Genomic DNA, 18760 nt, shown 5'->3' on the forward strand with positions numbered 1-18760 from the left:
ACAGACTCAACAACTTACCAATAGATTAAAGGAAAGTCAAAATTACTCAAAACAAAATAAATAAAGGAAACAAAACCTTAGTAATTTCTTGGATTTATCTGCCATAATTGAGTGTGAGAACACCACACTAATGTATGTGCAGAAAAGAGTATTAAAATTAAAAGAGCAGAAACAATTTATTCATAACTGACTTTTTGAGCAGTGAAAATATTATGGTAACAGTAAAATGATGATGTATTTAAAATGAACAAGAAGTTCCTACATCTCATGTAGCATCCCTCTAGATATTTTCCTCTTGAGCTTACTTGTGGTGCAGTTGTGGAACTCTATGTCATCTATTGCTGCTTCTCCTCCCAGGTGTCCGGTACGAACGCCTTCAAAGATAATTTCAAAATTCCTTAGCTTCCCCAAGTGTAACTTGACTTTCTTCCACTCATCACCATGAGTTCCTGATTCACTCCATATTTTCACAGTGCCATCATCAGTCTGAAATTTGAATAAATTATATATAGTAAGATACATGTACATATAGATTATCAAATCCAAGTTTTGGGGAAAAAACCCAAACCAAACAAAACAAAAAAGAAGACTTGAAGACAGCCAAGCAGTTGTGTTGAGAATCAGCAAACATTCCTTGCTAGGATAATAGGAAAGGCAGTGAAATTAGATGAGTGCTGTGCAAATAATGACCATCAGTAGCAGGTAAAATCTCAGTAGAGAAATTACTTTGTGTGTGATTGAACCACAAAACCATCCATTTTGTTAGAGTCATATTTAACTTTATACAAAACTGTTCTTTCTTTTTAGAATATATTACTGGATGAAAGGCTTACTCTACCATTTTAAATTGTATCCATCTATCTTTCAAAAGTTGTGACAATGGTGATAAAGGGAGGAAAAGCTAAGAAATATGTGATAACCATAGATGTAGAGTAGCTCATTTGAAGGTAAATAAGAATACTCTGACTCACAAGTACACTAATATATTTTAAAGCTTTTCTTTAGACCTCTTATCATACTATCTATCTGGCAAGTTAGAAGTAAACACGCTGCATTTTATAATAGTAGTGCTGGAATGCAGATGCACCAATTTTCCTTGCCGTAGAGGATTGATGCATATATACTATGACATCAAAAGGAAATATTTGCCTAAGTTTTGTATATGTCTAAATCTGTTTTTCTTTGTGACTGTCTGAATAACCATCTAAACTGTAAATGAGAATTTTTCCTACTCTTTTCTTAGCAAAAGCCATTAGCACTCCAGCTGGGGTTAAGAAAAACACTGAGAGATGCATCAAGCAGCTAAATGTAATGCAGAACAAAGGTTCTAAGACTGTTGTACACGAACAAGCAAAATCTAAGGAAAATAGAGACAGCAGTAAAATACACAGGGAAGAAAATTAATTACATTTCTTTATCCATGGTGAACCTGTTAGATCAGATTTATGTTAATGTCTTATGCATATTTATGATGAGAAAATGAATCTTGGTGCTGTAGATAGTGTATTCTGAATAAGAAAGTGCAGACAAGCATGCACACAAATATTACATTAGTTTGTGAATCAGGGAACTCACAGAATTGTTGATATCTTTTAGAAGGAGGTCCTTAGACCTAACAAAGCATAGAGACACTTGAAGTGCTGCTTGGCAAGGCTGCTCTTGAAAATCATAGTGAACAGTTGAGGAACTTTTGAAAACAACGGCGACTTTACTTTAAAATGCTAAACAGGAAAGAAAAAAAGAGGGATGAATTTCCATAACTTCATGTAAAGTCATAGATATCCAGCTGAATAACTCTATTTCTGCACATAACTAATGATGTTCGACCAGTGGTGATAGCAGCCCTAAGTCATGATATCTGAGCATACAAGGACCTACAGATGCAAGTTTAGGCATTGCTTCATCAGTTATGTCTCATTTGTTTAAAGCCAATGACACAGTTCATTAAAGTGAAAATAATATAACAAGACCTTAGTAGTGCTTTGTACTACTAATTCCAGAGTTGATGACAATTGTTAATGATGTTCTTAATGAGTTTCTCCCAGTGAGACTCCTAACTCTATGTGCCATCACATCAGCAGTCCATTCTTTTAACAGACATAGCACCATAGGTCATCTCAAGTTGAAGGGGACCCATGATGATTTTCAAATCCGACTTCTTGCTTCTTGCAGAAGCACTTAAAATGAAACCATGACCAAGATCATCATCCAGATGTTCCTAGAACTCAGAGATGCTTCTTGCTGTCGTCACCTCCCTGCTGAGCCTGCTCCAGGAACCAACAGCCCTCCCAGTGAAGAAGCCCCTTTTGGGCCTATAATCAGTGCAATTAAGGGGGACTGGAATTAGCATGAGAGTAAGACCTTGTGTAAAACTTTTATGTACATTTCAGTATAGAAACACAGCTTAGAGGGCTCTATATTAACACTGAGCTCAAAAAGGGTAGATACAGTAATTGAAGCTGATTTCAAAAGTGGTAAAACAGAGTGGCAAATTTATTTTAAACTTATTCCTGTTCATCAATAACTTAACTTATTTCAATAGCTCAGCTATGTCTATTCCATTGATTCTGATATTTTTCAACAGCCTCCAGGAAAATATTTATTATTGGGGTAGTTTGTTCAGTCTGCAAACAACTTTCACCTATTCATGACATGAATAAAATGGATGGTTATGATGAGTTACATTTGGCCTGTTGTATTCTCCAACATGGAATAAAATGCCAGACCTTAGAAAAGGTGCACTTTTAAACATTTTATCCATTTGTTGTATATGGACCCTCTTCTATCTGCACTTGACAACTGTTTGGATACAAATAATTTTCATTAATATTTTTCATAATAAAGCACTGATTAATTTTAAAAAAGTAGCTCAGCATTAGTAGTGAATTTAGGAAACTTAAAATGAAGTAGATTAAAATAATGCTGAATGATAAGGGACTTGGCTTACATTCATGCATTTGAGCATGATAGAAAAATTCAAAACTTTTTTCTATCCGAACATTAAACCCCAAATCTATTAGAAAATTAGATGTATCTAAGATTTAATTTATGGAGATACACAGAGATAAGTACTTATATAAAATCTGGAGGTGTTAAATGTTATACAGTTATCTAGAGTATGAGCCTCATGTCTGCTGCTAGCTAGATTTTGATTGATCTCACATTATATTTAATTACATGACATTCTGTTCAGACTAACATTGTGTTTATCACATTGATTTTTGAGTAAAGGATGCTACAAGTAAGAAGTGATGGAGATCACACAATTCTTTAGAAATAACTACACAAAAATGTTGTAGCAATCAATTTGTATATGGTATCATAGCCATAACGTATCGAATCTTTATGCAATTTTAGGCACTGGGGCATTTTTTATACAGCAAGACACTGAAATATTTTTTGTTAAAAAGAATTTTTCTGGATGGAAACTTTATGGCAGCCTCCTTGTACTTCACAAGCTACTGAATACAAGTACACAAATAAAATGCAAAAAAGACATCTCTCTTCTTGTCTGGGTTCCACAGACAAAAGGAGTTCCTACACCACAGCAGAGCTTCATAAAGCATGACAGGCTGATTTTTCACTTGCCCAGCTACAGCGCTACATACCAGAATGTAAAGCATCCTCACCCCCTGAATAACTGTATGAAGGCTGTTCTAATGCAGAGTGCAAAGTCCCTTCAAAGTCATAAGCCCTGCACATTGTCTGCATCAAACATCCAAGGGGAGGCGAGAAAGGAAGAGACAAGCAGTAAACTTAGCTTCCCTCCTCTCCCCAGGCCCAGGGAGTGAGGCTGGCTTGGCCCAGGCTGTGAGCTATACGTTTCTGGATACATGCTTGGCATGAGAGGATCATTGCTTTGCAGCTTTGCAGATTCCATTTAATGAATTATTGTTTTGTTTTCTGCATTCTTCAACCTTTTAATCTGTCTTGTGCTTTGGCATTTTCTTTCATATCTTTGAATGTGTTTGCTTCGAAAACAAATACAAATATGGCCTGAGGTGGATAGAAAAATTATTCCGTGCTTTGACCTGCCCATTGCATCCAGAAATCCTTCGATCTCTTTCACTCTTGTACACATATATTAATGTAAAGGAGAGATGTGTGAAAGAGATATATGACAAGTAGAAATATGCTCAGTGTAGAGGAGGCTGGAGGTCACAGTGTCACCTTTTCTCTGCTTTTCAGAGGTAATTCTTTTGCTGAGACCTACTTGTATTGAGTGTAGATTTCTCTTCAGCCTGGGCTGGTTGGTGACAAAAGGCCCAGCTGACCTCTGTGCTCCAGCTGGTAGACAAAAGGTGGATCTGTGGGTTGACTCTGCTGGCTGTTGGTCAGGGCAGGAATCTCATTTTCCTGCTACTCCTCCAGAGTTTAGCTGCATGTAGTCTTTATGCAGACAGAAATGGTTAAAGAGAATTATTTGTTGGTCGTACTATAAGTTTTACAGGATGACTGGACCACAGGATGCAATGGAACACATCCTAGATTTGCATGAGCGTTTCTTCTTTAGACTTACTGCTTCCCAGTATATGGTTTACTATTTATTAGTGCAGACTATCACCAGGCAATACTACTACAAAAAAGCCCCAGAAATTTCCCCAGAACATAATCTTTACAACCAATTTTGTAATTCTGCACTTTTTAATTCCCTACACTCAACCTGGGAAATTCCAAGAGTTCAATGTTATTTCCAGATCAAGTAAAAACAATTGTCACTTCCCAAAAATACACACTAAGACTGCTAAAAACAGTGTTTTTATTTAAGGCTCTGGAAAGTTATTATTAATTGCACATCACTGCCCTCTGTGGGTTGAACATAGTGAAAGGTCAGGCTCAGGTGAGGAGCCATCATTAAGGAAAACTTGACAGTAAAGGGCATTGATTTGCAGCAGTGGGTCCTAGACTTCCATTATGGCACATTATGCTGAGTAATAAACACTCAGAAAATGGCAGAATTAGTTCTAAGAAGGCCAAAACCTGATTAGATCTGCAGGTCTGTATGCCCAGCCCTATTGGAAAATTAATATTCATATTCAGAGGATTTTTATCTGCTTTCTGATGGTCTGAGGGGAATTATTTTCTAATGATTTCATTCCATTGCAATTCAGAATCTTCCTCATGCTTGTCTTCATTTGAAGGACAATCTAAAGTGTTTATAGCCTCTCTTTTGAGCACTTCAAGGGGGAAGGTACAATTTACTTGGCTCAATATTCTCCTTAATTCACCTGGGGATAGTAAGAATAAAGGAGAGGAAGGATTTATTTTTGTCTTAGAATTCCTTTTATTTTCTAGCTGAGTCTAATATTTTTTCTATCCATCAGAGACCACCATTATTCTCAAGGCTACATTTCTAACAGAGTCAGAACAATATTAGGAACTGACTCCAAAGCATGCACAAGGAGTATGTGATTTTCAATTACAAGATGTTGCAAAGAAACTTCCTGTGAATACACTTTCTGAACAATACAGTAAGTATTCCAGATGCAATTATAAAGATTTTTCTAGGAGGCAACCTTCTTAGTTGCATCTGCAATGAAACAGCAATGAAACACAGATTTTGTTCTTGATCTGCCCCTCTCCTTCTATTCATATTCCAAGCTGGGTTCAAAATATTTTCCTGGTTCATTCCCATCAGACATTTATTTCAGCAGAGCAACAGGAAATGAATCAGAGCTTACCAAATGGATGGAGGCAATGAAAACATTTCTTAAATATTCCTGGACTCCTCAAACCAAATATACTTGAGGGCTTTTTAATCAGAGACAGAACATTTTCAAAAGATTCATAAAAAATAATTTAATGTTTGTTATTAATACCTTTAAAATACTTTCCAGATTAACTGTATCAAAAGACTCCCCTTTCTACATCATCTTTCAGACTTTTTAGAGAAGTAAAACACTTTTTACCTGCTTCTATAAAAAATTAGGAAAAACATCTCTGCTTTCAGTTTGCTTTGAAAACAGTATCTTCCTGAAAAGCTTTGATGATCCAGAATCTTTTAAACATGATATATGTTAGCCAAAGCACAGAAAAATAGTATAGAATGAGCATAATATGACTTTAACTGTCACTGCTCTTTTCTCTAGTTTTGGATGCATTGTTATCCCTCTGTTTTACAAGAGTATTTCAGGAGGGCAGTTTACTTTTCAGGTGTTTATTCTTTGTTTAGGATGAAATGTATTTTCATGGTGTGCAAATGAAGTTAATTAATAAACCTGGTTTTAATGCATTTTTATTTTCCTTGGTGTGATAACATTATTAAAGTCTTTTCATGGCTGACCAAGTAGTTTAAAAATGAAGTACTCCACGATGAGCTGCATTCCTTCCCTGCTTCTTCCTTTTCTCAGCAAGGAGTGGAGAGCAGTCCTGAGTGCTACATGCACATCAAAGGAACAGGAGATAGTAGGAAGAAAAGTCACACTTTTCTTTATTTGTCCATAATTTAAAGAGCTTGTCCATGAATTTGTATTTCCCCAAGTCACAGAACAATTAATATCTTTGCTGACACTTCTAAAATCATCTATATACTTATTTCAGTTTCATTGCTTGAGAGTGAGTCCTATTTGGAGAAGGTTCCAAGCACCTTCCTTCTAGATTTGGGATGATGCTACCTCTGTACACAGAATACTTGCTTAAAGATCTCACTTCCTAAGCTTTAGTCTCTCATAAGTAGCTTGAAATAAAAGTACATTAAAATAGAATAAAACTGAAAACTGATGCTGTATAGCAAAATCTCTTAAAAAAAAGAAAAATATTACTTAGTCTCCTTCATCTGATGTTATATTCACAGTATGAGAGATTCCATTTTGTTTCATTTCTCACTTATTTTCTCTTAAAATTTTCTAAAACATGGTTCTACTTGAAAACAGTAAATTAACCATACAGAGTTAGATCTTATATTTCATTCAAGCAAACAAAAGCTCTACATGAGCTAAATGGTCAGGAGAATCAAATTATCAAACATATTTAAATGAATCACAAAATGCATTGAAGTCGATATTTGTTCATCCAAGACTTAAAATTCAAGCTAATATTTTCCTTCTGATCCTCTTCCCTATTTTCTTTGTTTCCTTGTTTCTTCTTTTCTCTCTTCTATCTTTCCTTCACAGTAACACAAAGAAAAATGAGAGCAGCCCACAAGGCCATGAAGATACGAGTTACGAGCGAGCACGGCGTCCTCTGGCACACCTGTCAGTCTGACAACAATTCCATACAAACAGCTCCCTTAAACAGCATTGGTTCAAATAACCCAGCTACCTTATTTTAGAGAAAGGCACATACTTGGCATTTTATGGGCAAGGTTGATATGCAAACAAGCCAAACAAAACATTTGTACACGTTGTCATTAATAATGTAGGAAAATCCGGGCACAGTAGTTGTTATTTATTACTCTGCCCTTAGCTAATGTTTTGAAAATGTGTCGCTCCTATTAAATAATTCTTGTAGTTAGTATTGCCACTACATTTAGAAAATTGCTGCTAATTATCTGAATGTTGAAGCTCTGCATTAAACACATAATTCCAAAATTATTGACTCTTCCTAGATTAGCTCTGAGACAAACAGAAACTATTTCAATGTAGGAAGTGCTTTTAAACTCAAAATTTATCTTCCATCACTAAGCTGAAGGATGCTGCAAGATGCTCACTATGCATTCTGAATTTTTCAGCAAATTGAGATAGCAGAAGTGAAGAAATAACATCAAAAAAACAGGCAAGAAAACTGCAAGAATCTACAAAGTAATGTTTCCAAAAGGCAGGGACAAATTAGGGACAAGTATACAACAGGATGAATTTTACTTTAGGAATGTGGTACTGATGAGCTTACTCAAGCTTCAGTGACTTAAATAAGAATTCATTATGCTCAGCAATGAAAAGAATTCATTAAAAATCCAAAATACTCAGTGTTATATTATGGTAGGAACCAGGCAAGCCATTTAGTATGTCTCTGTCTTCAATAAAAAAACACTTAAAGAGGAAACATGAAGCTGATCAAATGTCATACTGGAGAAATTATTTTATCCAGGCAACATATACATATGCTACCTATGTACATCAGCATGCGTGAACATTTGGCTCCATTCTTAAGGACAACTTACAAAAATCACACAAAAAATTTAATTTTCACAATGCAGTATAGAAAGAAGGAAAACAGCAAGATGAAACAGTGATATTTCAGCTTTCAAGCCTTTTATTAGAGTCTGTGTGTATTAGTCTCAGTAGGTTTTCATAATAAGAGTTAATGACAAAACCCATCCAGCCAACCCTTTAATTTCCTCCTTTGTGTAAAGTTTTAAGATGATTTTCTTTCTCTGAAATATCTTTCCCCCAATTTTCATTTCCTAAATTATCATCACTATAATAAAGGACTACACATTTCAGCAAACCCCCCCCCCCCCCATGCATTCTAATGAAAAAAGCTAGATAAATAAGTGTACCGCAGATTAAATTTCTTTTTTAAAAATGCACCTGTTTTGTTTGGAAATTTCGAATCTCAGTGAATTCCTCCAGATCATCAAAAGGCATCAACACCTCACCCTGCCACGGGTGCTAGCATTTGCAATATTTCTAGAAGTAAAATTCTGAAATATTAAGACTCTTCTTTTTAATTGCTCAAAGGGATGCATTGAGAAAAGAATTTAAAAGATGCTTTGATAAAAAGTGATTGGAAATTCACCTGGAGACAGCAGTTAGTTTCAAGCAGGTATACATTGCAAGGTATGACAATTAAATTGCTCGTTAAAAAAGGATAAAGTTACACTTCAAACCCACTTATTTTGGAAATCTATAATGGGAAGGCAAGAATAATTTGTTGTTTTTCCTTAAATCAGTCTGTGTATTTCACCTTCTTATAACTTTGATTTATCCTGTCACAACTATTCAATCTAAGAGATATCATTATAGCCAGCTTTCATTTATAGCCAAGCAAACTTTTCTGACATTTGCATCCCTTCACATTCCCATGGTAGTATTTCCATCAAATATACTTTTATGTGCTTAGGCTCTTAAAAAATATATCTTCATTTCATATGTTATCCTTACCAATTAGAAGAGAGAAATAAAACAACTCACTGTAAAAGAGGATTCATTAGGTCCTTTGTACTACTTCATCCTCTCCTCATTTCCTAGCCCTCCCACCCCTTCTTTCTCCTCAAGTGCTTGTATTTCTTCTAAATTTCCTGTCATGATCCACCTTTATTTGATTTTGGGTTTTAGATAGCTTAAGGGATATAATTTTGATTGCTTGGATGAAATTATTTTTTCCTCTCAGTTCTGTTGCTAAGGCTTAGTAATAGTAAGCATTAAAGTCACTTTATAAGACCATTAGCATTTCAAGCAACTTAGTTCTGTTTTGTCTCAAACCCTGTTACACCTTTGTTTTAATCACATTTTACAGATCTCTTTGGAATGTTCACATCTCTAAGTTGAGACAACTACAATTTTGTGGAAAAGCACAGCTTTCAAGCTTGAGAAATAATCACAGTTCAAAATTTCTAAGATTCTGGACAACTATTACAACCATCCATAGTGCCAAACAGGGCCAGTGTGCTAAATGCTGTGCAATGATAGATTCCATGGATTAAAAAAATAATCCCCTTACTTCTATGCACTACCTACACAAATGCAGAGCATACAGAGTAATAGATGTAACAGAACAGTTTATGAATCAAGATCATAAAGTATTTTGCAGACATGAGGAAACCTCAAATCTGTCATATTTTTCCTGCTATAGGGAATATTTTGAATACCATACTGAAAGATGGGAGGCAGAAGTCACTTTCTAAATTTCAGTTCTTTTTATGCATCTTTAACTCACCTCTTTTTTTTTTTCTTTCCTTTTTTTTTTTCCATTCATTTTTTTCTTTATCAGTTTGGATATGGACTGAGAGAAGGAATAAAAGTATCTGAGTAGGAGGTGCATACCCCTAATAACTCTAGAACCAGTGGTGACATCCATGACAGGAAGGAGGATGGCAGAGCACAGCCCCCTGAGTGTCTGGGGAAGTTCTGTGCTTACAGCCAGCCACAGTGAAACTGGGACTTGGGTAAAACTCTCACCTCAGCTCTGCAGAGCAGACCAGACACTGCCGGGGAGAGCTTGTCCAGGATGCCTTTGGGAGAAAAAGGATAGTGGAGGACCTTTCCTTTCACATGTCATGGATCAAAGTACAGTTTGAGTGACACAGTGGGCAGGCAGGACACAAGCTGTGCTGGCAGGACAACTTCTCTGCTCTGACAATTTGACAGATGCTTGCTAAGGTCAGAAGCATTCTATGCACAGTGTCACAGTGTTTACATGATCAGTTCCACAAAGTGGGAATTATGGAATCAACCTGTGTGAAAGTCCTCTCAGCTCTTCGAAATGTGAAGATTTGTGCATGAAGAATTAAAGAATTATCACTATAGCAGCCTTGTAAAATAAAAGCCCCAAGGCAACCCCAATTCAGCTGAGCAAAGTATCTGGAACCTTCCAGAGATTCTGTTTGTTTTAGTCAATATTTCAATTTTGCAATTCACCTCTAATAACTCTTTGATTCTCTGTATAATACTGAGTAGAAGAAGTAGGAAAACATATTTACAGAAATTCTGGTGAGAGAAAAAGAAAAAAAAATTGATAAAATAAAGGAAAAAGAAGTACATATCTCTGATGTAAACAAAATGTATTTAGGAAAAGTAAGGTTCTTTCATATACGACAATTTCATTAAAATATTAGTAATAATTTTAAGACTGACAATAGTAATTTTTAATTCTTGTACACTGTCATTAAAACCTATAGGGTTTCAATGAATTTTTAATCTGTCACTTCTTCAAAGTGAGAGATCTGCAGGACAAGGATTGACATGAATATTCCATAATAATCATCAAAGTGCATCATATGCTTTTTCAGATGTATGATAGAGTGATTAATGTCAATCAGGTGTCATTCCTACTTTGATGCAGTGGGATGTTCTCTGGGATATAACTGTACTTCTTTCTTTGTGACATCTACTATACAGCCTATTTGTATTCTATTAGAATATTTTCAATTCAATTGTAGCTTTTGGGCTTGTAGAAACATAGAACAGATCCTCTGGGATATTAGATTAACTGGACAGCCTCAGGGGACCCAAAACACGGAGGCTGAAAAAAATAATAAGTTCTTTATATAGTCAAAACTCAATTAAGAGTTTTAAGCTTCACTGTATTGATCCTGGATAAATGAGACATCTTTAAGAGAAGTGTTTAAGTCCTGTCTCTATAACATCTACAACAACTTTTTATCTCGAGATAATAAGTTACAACTATTTATATACAACTATTTATCTCAGAATTCCAAGGAACCAGGTTTTTTTTTAATTTTTTAATCTGCAGTTATGAACTATATTCCCTAAAAATTGAGGGCTCTTATAACTGACAGATAGTCCTGTAATAAAACACTTCTCTATCCAATGGCCACCACCCAGTATATGTTGAAGGAAAAATGAAGTTATAAATATGTAAATATACATAGCATGGTAGGGACGTACAAGACAAAATTTGCAGACAGATTCACGAGATCTTGGTATCTGCATTGCCAGCAGCAATATTAAAAATTTAAGTATATGGCAACATTTACTGAAATATTCCAAATTCAAATATTTATCCAACATTCCTGACGTTGCCCAGTACTGCTCACTGAAAGGTATTATATACACTTATAAGTCTACAGGAAGCTGTAGGGAAAGTAACAGCCACCTTTCCTCTTAGAGATGTTTGCTCTACAATGAGACAAATCATACTTAAAATTCCATTTGACATGGGGAGTAAAACAAAGAGAGATTAAGTGATTGCAGCAGTGGTTGCTCTGCGGACATCTATGACTTTAAGTAATAGGAATTTGTCCCACCCAGACTGGGACAAATTGCATTTTAAAATCAAGTCCTCTGACCTTAACATATTTCATAGGAAAAAACTCTCCCTGCTGTAGAAATCTGTACAGAGATCTCTTTCTAAGAAGTCTTTCCTGTGGTAACAGACATCATTTTCCAGGAAAAGGCAAAATGATTGATCTAAAACAAACAAACATGGGAACACATGTCAGCCACACTCCAATATATATAAAAGAATTTTTATCATCTTTTAAAACAAATACATATAAGATTAAGGTAGAATAGGAAATTCTGTGGCACTTCTTTCTCTTCCATTATTATTTTTTTCTTTTTCAATCAAAATCCCTCAGAGATCCTTCTTTTTTTTTTTTCCCCAGTGCAGCAACTATTACATTACCCACTTCTGCTTTATAGTTTCAGTAGCTGTGGTAACCTCAGTTCTCTGGTTCTACTTCACTTTTTCCTTAGATCTTTCAGACAGTGCAGAAGTTCTGTCTGCGTTTTCTAAATGGATTTATTCCCTGAAGCAAATAAGCACAGAGCTAATTATCAGAAGAGTATAAACCTTTTACTGTGAACTGAGGAAATATTGCAACATTTAAAAAGGCAAATCAAGAAAAATATAGCCACTAAGTGACAAAGCAACCCAAGGAAAAGAAAACTCCAAGGGATTTGTGGAAGAATGTACCTTCCCTACCACTTCTACAGTAGAAATTCAATCTCATCATGTCAGCTTGGAAAGGGATATTTCAAGATGTTGATTAAGAAGTTTCTATAGCAATGGCATCTTCTGCATAAAATCTGTAGCAGTTAAATCGGCATACTCAGAAAAATAAATTATATGCTTTAGGATATTTTGTTATCATTTACCAACATGCCTACTTTGGTCCTGCCACATTGTAATCTGTACCTTTTTTTCTCATATGACCACATCTTTTGTGGATATTATTTATAAAACCATTCAGGTTTTCAACTACATGCAGTGAAAATTCTCTTGTCAAACTCTTTAATGCTGCTCTTTTCTAGACACGTGGTGTTTTTGAAAGGATTTTACTGCACTTTTTTTGTCAAAAAAATCTCAGATCTAACCTGAATTAACACCTCATTTCTCTGTGCCACAAATCTTGGTACAACTGGGAAGGAGAGGACTGCAATTTTTATAGATATTAAATTCCAGAGAAACTGACTTTAATGAACTACACTTTTAACTATGGAAAAGTCTAAGATTAATTAATGTGCTGCTAGTGAGTCAGGGGAAGATTTTCACTACTTCCAAATTCCTATCCATAGCCCACATACAATTCCTTTCCATAGCCCACATACTCAGACTGGAAAAAGAAAAAAAAGCAGAACTCTCTCTTTTAGTAACTTTTGAAGAGTAGAGCCAGTATATAAAGTGTTAAAGAGATGAAAACCAACGCAAATAATTTTTGACTGCTAATAAACTCTTTGCTAACATACTCATTCTAAGCTCCCATTGAACACAATTCTGAACTGAATCACACTGTCAAAATGCTCAGAATAATGTTGTGCACTGCAGAATCCTTCATGTCTAATGATATTTCCATGCCATAAATAACAAGAGTCTTCTAGTGTTCGCTGATCAATGAAATGAATTAGATGCCTCATGTATCAAAATTTAAATAGCACCTCTTCTGGATCACATTGGAAATTCTGATTTAAAGAAGTTTTTCTTCCATGCAGATCAAACTAAATTAAACTGGAAAACAGTAATATACTAGAGCTGTGCTATTCAGTGGAAAGCGTGAAAGGCAGCAGTGAGCTCTGCTGAGGGGAGACCAAATAACATCTAAATATAGGCTGAAGATTTTAAAGGCATGAATGGCAGAGTAGCTTTATCATCCTGTCACTTAAAAGAAGAAGCACTTTATTCAGATGCCTAAATGAGATGGTATAAATGTACAGAAAACAAGGGTAAGCAAACTATTTAAAACCTGAAAGATGGTTCACATTTGTGCCTTGATTTATTGATTCAGCCAAATAAAGACTGAGTGCCTGGTCACCTGTAATTTCAAACAAAACACCGCTTCTAATAAACTGAGAAGTTAAGAACATAAAGTTATACAAATGCATTAGGCTAATTTTCCACTGTGGTTTCATATGACCTTTCCATAACCTCTGTCTCTTCTTGCATTTCAGTGAAAGAGAAACTGACATTCATAAAATTCGATGTCAAATAATAATGTAAATTATTAATAATAAAACAGCACCCTTGGTATACAACCTTATGTTAGCATTATAGTAAGAAAAGTGGGGTGACATGGTTTAGAGAAAAGAGACAATTCTGAAAAGAAATGAAAATAAGGTTACTTGCACTTTCTTATTCACCACCTTTCAGTTGTTTTCTTAATCTAAGTTAGAATTAAAATAAGTTTAAAATATGTAATTGTATTTACATTCAATGACTGCTATGCAACAAACAAGAATGCTTTCCATTACACTTTTTTTTTTCTCTCTTGTAGAATTTGAAAATTAAGAAAAAATGTCTGGCTCGTAGTTTTCATTTAGTATGAAAAATCTGAGAAGCATGCACATCATGTTTTGTTAGATACAGTCTCAAAGGCTTAGTGCTGTTTGTTTGGTAGGTTGTGGGTTTTTGGGTATGCTCACTCTCTTCAGAAAACAAGACCCCAATTCTGCTAAGAAAATGCTCATATTTTGACAACACCCACTTATTCCTGGTTCACATTACAGCCCAGCATTGCAGCTAAATGTTAAACAACTCTCATTATTTTTTAATTCCATAAGATTTGTACTTTTAATAAAGATTTATTTATTAAAAAAACAAGCAAACAAAAACCACACAAACAAAAGCTCCACCAACTTTCCATATCTAAACAACGGAAGCCAAAGAAAAACTAGGATCACAGGTAGATTAAGGCCCTCTACAAATCAGGTATATGGGAGCCAAGAAATGCAATTTTTAGTGTTCATCTTCTACTTGTAGTTCTCCTGCTGAAGGCAAAATGAAATATACTCTGCAGACCACACAGTTACACCCACATATTCCAGACTTAATGCAAATAGTCTGTAACCCCTGATTTTAGTAATATTACTGTGTCATCTCTCACGACTACAGTAATTTAAACAGAAAATCATGTTAACATGGTTTATTCAGTTTTAAAATCAGTTTAAAATTCCTTATTTGAGTTCCCTGATATTTTTTAATCACAGATATGGCCTGGTAAATCTTGCAGAAACAAATTACAAAAGAATGAGGACATGGGGAAGTGCTGAGGGAAGCTGGAAACCTGAGGAGTACGACTGAAAAGAAAGACCTATTGGAAAAATTTGAGTCTACAAAAAAGGAGAAACTGCTGTGAATGGACTATGGGATTTCCACAAGTGGGCAGGAAATTAATCTCTGAGCTGCAGTGACCCTTTCACCAGCAAGCACCGTGAAGTTACTGAGTTGTGGAAGGTTTTGTTTGCATAGTAAGAGGGTGGGAAGAGACTGGTGTCTCTCAAAGCTCCCCCTGCATTAACACCATAATTCTCAGCTGCAAATAATACCTGCTCTCTGCAATGTCCTTGCATGTTAGTGAGTGCAATGATAAGACAATTCTACCTAATGCTATGGGGTCAACCTACAAACAATTACATTTCGAGATTACTGCAACTGTAAATATGTGTACTTAAAAATTCCTAGTCTGACTCTCACAGGAAATTACCAGAATCAGATCCTCCCATAATTGTGAAATAAATTATGGCAAATACAGAAACACAAGTGGTTTGGGGTGGTTTTGAGGTGTTTTGTTGGTTTGGCTTTTTGTTGTTTGTTTTTGTTTATGGTTTTGGTTTTTTTTAGTTTGTTGTTGTTGTTTTTCTTTTTGTTGTTGTGGGGTTTTTCTTTTTTTGGTTGGTTTGGTTTGTTTTTTCTTCCTGAAGCTAATGAGAATTCAAACCTGAAGGTCAGAAAAAGAAAAAAGTCTACAAGGATAAAAATTAGACTCTTGTGTTAAGGACCCTTATTGATTAATCAAAGTAATTTTAAGCACACTACAACTGGGTACTGCAAGCCTGCCAAAGATCAAGGACTATCTTGATCTTCACGACACTAAAACTTATCTGAGAATTAAAAAATAAAGGTTGCATTAAAGGAATACAAAACCCGTAAAAGATTAATGTTCTGCACCATGAGTACTAGTGCTACATCTGATCGTGATGAAGTTTCAGAGTGTAACATCTGCCCAGTTCAGGATTTATTTGAAAAAAAAGAAGGACACTTTTCTCAGTGGAAGACCAAAGAGGCTTTGGGATGTAAAAAGCAATGAGAAAGGAAAAAGAAAAAAAAGAAAGATCTTCCACCTTTGCTGAGGTAAAAAGGAGCTCTTAAAAATGTTCAGATTGTTTCTTAGAACATTTCTAAGAATTTTAGAGAGTTTTTTCTAAGTGTGATTGTTGATCAAGAAAATTAGATACTGTCTTGGAATTTTACATCTGATCAATGTTTTATGCTTTGTAAAAGGTATCAGCAGGCACAAGGTTACATCTTGCATTATTTATTATCTCAAAAAAAAAAAGTTAATTAAATTTCTGAGTTCTTTAGAAGAGAAGGTGTGGAAAATGCTCAAAGCCCAAGGCTATACCTCAGAGGCTATTGTTCAGACAAAGTCCTATGCCTGTTTCACAGTTATTATAAAAAGATTTGATTTTGATGTCTGTTGCTGCAGTAAAAATTATTAAACAGCAGCTCTGAGATCCTTCAAAGAACTCTGCCCTGAGACCCATTTAAATCACAACTTTCACTCCTAAATGTGTGCCCTGAAAAGTGCTGGAAAAATGCAAAATATGTCTGCCAGCAAAGATCCCAGAGTCACTTCAAAGTCTCATATGCTAAAAAGCAGCAATGTGATAGCACTCTATGAGATTATAAAATGACAAATCAATAAAGTAAATCCCTCCCAGAGATCTCTGACTTGAGGAACGGGTCCAGTGAAACAACACGAGGGAGCTGTGCAGTCTGGAGGAGACTGAAAGTGCATTTGTTATTTAGGCCATGTTATGCTACTTGGTGCCAGCCTGAGGTAGAAATCAGGAGGGTGGCACCAGCTCTGGGACACATGGCTTGTGACTCCAGGTGGAATGTCACAAGCTATTGCTGAGTTGCTACAATGACTCTGTGTGCATCACTCTGCCGAAATCCATCAGACCGCCTGCTTTTATAACCATTCACTACCCTGCATGGCAGGGACACACCCTAGTCACACTAACCCTATACTCTTCATCGTCCTCACCTCCTAAGCGAGGAAAAAGCCAAGTTCTCAAAGAATTTTAAGGAAAAAATCCTAAAACTTCACATATGAACAATTTCACTTACATCTGCTTCTAGAATGACAATGATTGCAGGTAAAAAATCCTCTGATAAACCTCTCATCTTCACATTAATGATGCCAAAATACAAGGGTGATTCTTTAATTTGTCATTATAGCACAATAGTTCTATTGTCATTATATTGCAAGGGTTCCATATTTTTAGAGTTTTGTACCTCCTTGATGTTTCTGGTAGGCAGCTCCTCTAGGCACTGACTCTTCCTTGTCCTCACAGCAGCCAACTGACTCCAGTTCCCCTTAACCCACCAATCCACTCTTTTATAACACTCTTCTTATTGGCTACAGCTGTGGCCTGTTAAAATCAGGCCTGCTCCTAATCCTTAATAATTGGCTCAGCTGCAACTCCTCAGGGGGTTAGATTGCTTTCTATGTTATATATTCTATATATTCTGTTCCCCTACTTTAACTCCTTTTAAAAATAATTTCTTCCTTTAAAGGATGTTCAAACATATTATTCTTTCTCATCAACTCTTTGGAATGAATGCTTACATCTGGTTGCAGTATAGGAATACAACTAATTATATTCTTCCAGTAACTGACAATAAGAAGATTGAAATAACTTCCTATGTATTCATCTGGGAAAATAAAACACACTGACTGGTATCTGCATTCACCTACATTTTTGCATAATTGTTTGTACCTTCTATGCAAACTCTTTTTGAAAAATTATGCTTTCAATGAAAACTGATTTATTTCTATTTAATCAGTCTCTCATTCTCAATTTGCTTGGAAATATGCTTATGCCATTGGGTCAAAATCAGGCCTAAAACAACACTGTTTGAAAAAATGTCTAAAAAGATAAAATGTGCTGTTTGAGATTCAGAAAATACAAATAAAAAATTTTCTTGCCCTGGGAAGTAAAAATGCCATAAAAGTTACTCTTGTCAAGTAATGCTCTATTTCACTCTATCTCCACTGATTTCCTTCAGAACTCTTGGGACTAATATTCTGTTATTCTCTCTCATTAGTCAGATGACATTTCATTGACTCAACTACAAGTTTTAATAACAGTTCACAGATCAGTAATGGGAGTAAATAGTTTAAAACTGTGTCCTTTTCCTGGTTGTAGATACTAATTAAATAAAGACCATTACCACTATGCAGCTATATGGAACTAAATACTAGGAAAATTTACTCTTTGCTATTAGCTTTAAAGAATTTTGCTAATATCTTATCTTTTTCTACAAGATAAACCTTATATCTATGTTTATTAAATCTACAGATCGTCTACATTTTTTTGGAGCATGATTTCAGCAAACTCTTAAGTAAAGCATTCAAGCAAATCTTTGAAAACTTAATTTTTTCCTCTAGTTTTATGGAGGTCAAGTAATCTGCTTTCAGGATACCTGAACCCAATGCAGTCTCTAACTTCTACATTAATGTGAGGGATCGATTGTTTTTCATGCAGTCAGTGAGAAGAAGCAATGTAGAAATACACATTCTTTTATGCTGTGAGGAAGAATAAGCACTTTTCCTTAAGCCTTATTCTTGAGTGACTTCCCATAGAAGTACGGGTCAATTATATTGATTTGTGAAAATGTGATTTTAAGCTACTTG

General features: G+C 35.3%; 1 protein-coding gene across 1 annotated transcript in view; it reads right to left on the reverse strand.

Annotated features, from left to right (window-relative positions):
- Positions 1-18760, reverse strand: part of MALRD1 (MAM and LDL receptor class A domain containing 1) — a 234685-nt gene that overhangs the window by 92338 nt on the left and 123587 nt on the right. Inside the window, exon 28 of the mRNA XM_036396321.1 lies at positions 306-486. Within this exon, the coding sequence (XP_036252214.1) occupies positions 306-486 (181 nt within the window). The remainder of the gene's footprint in view (positions 1-305; positions 487-18760) is intronic.

The sequence above is a fragment of the Molothrus ater genome, chromosome 1 (assembly GCF_012460135.2).
Source record: "Molothrus ater isolate BHLD 08-10-18 breed brown headed cowbird chromosome 1, BPBGC_Mater_1.1, whole genome shotgun sequence".
NCBI classification, from domain to species: Eukaryota; Metazoa; Chordata; class Aves; order Passeriformes; family Icteridae; genus Molothrus; species Molothrus ater.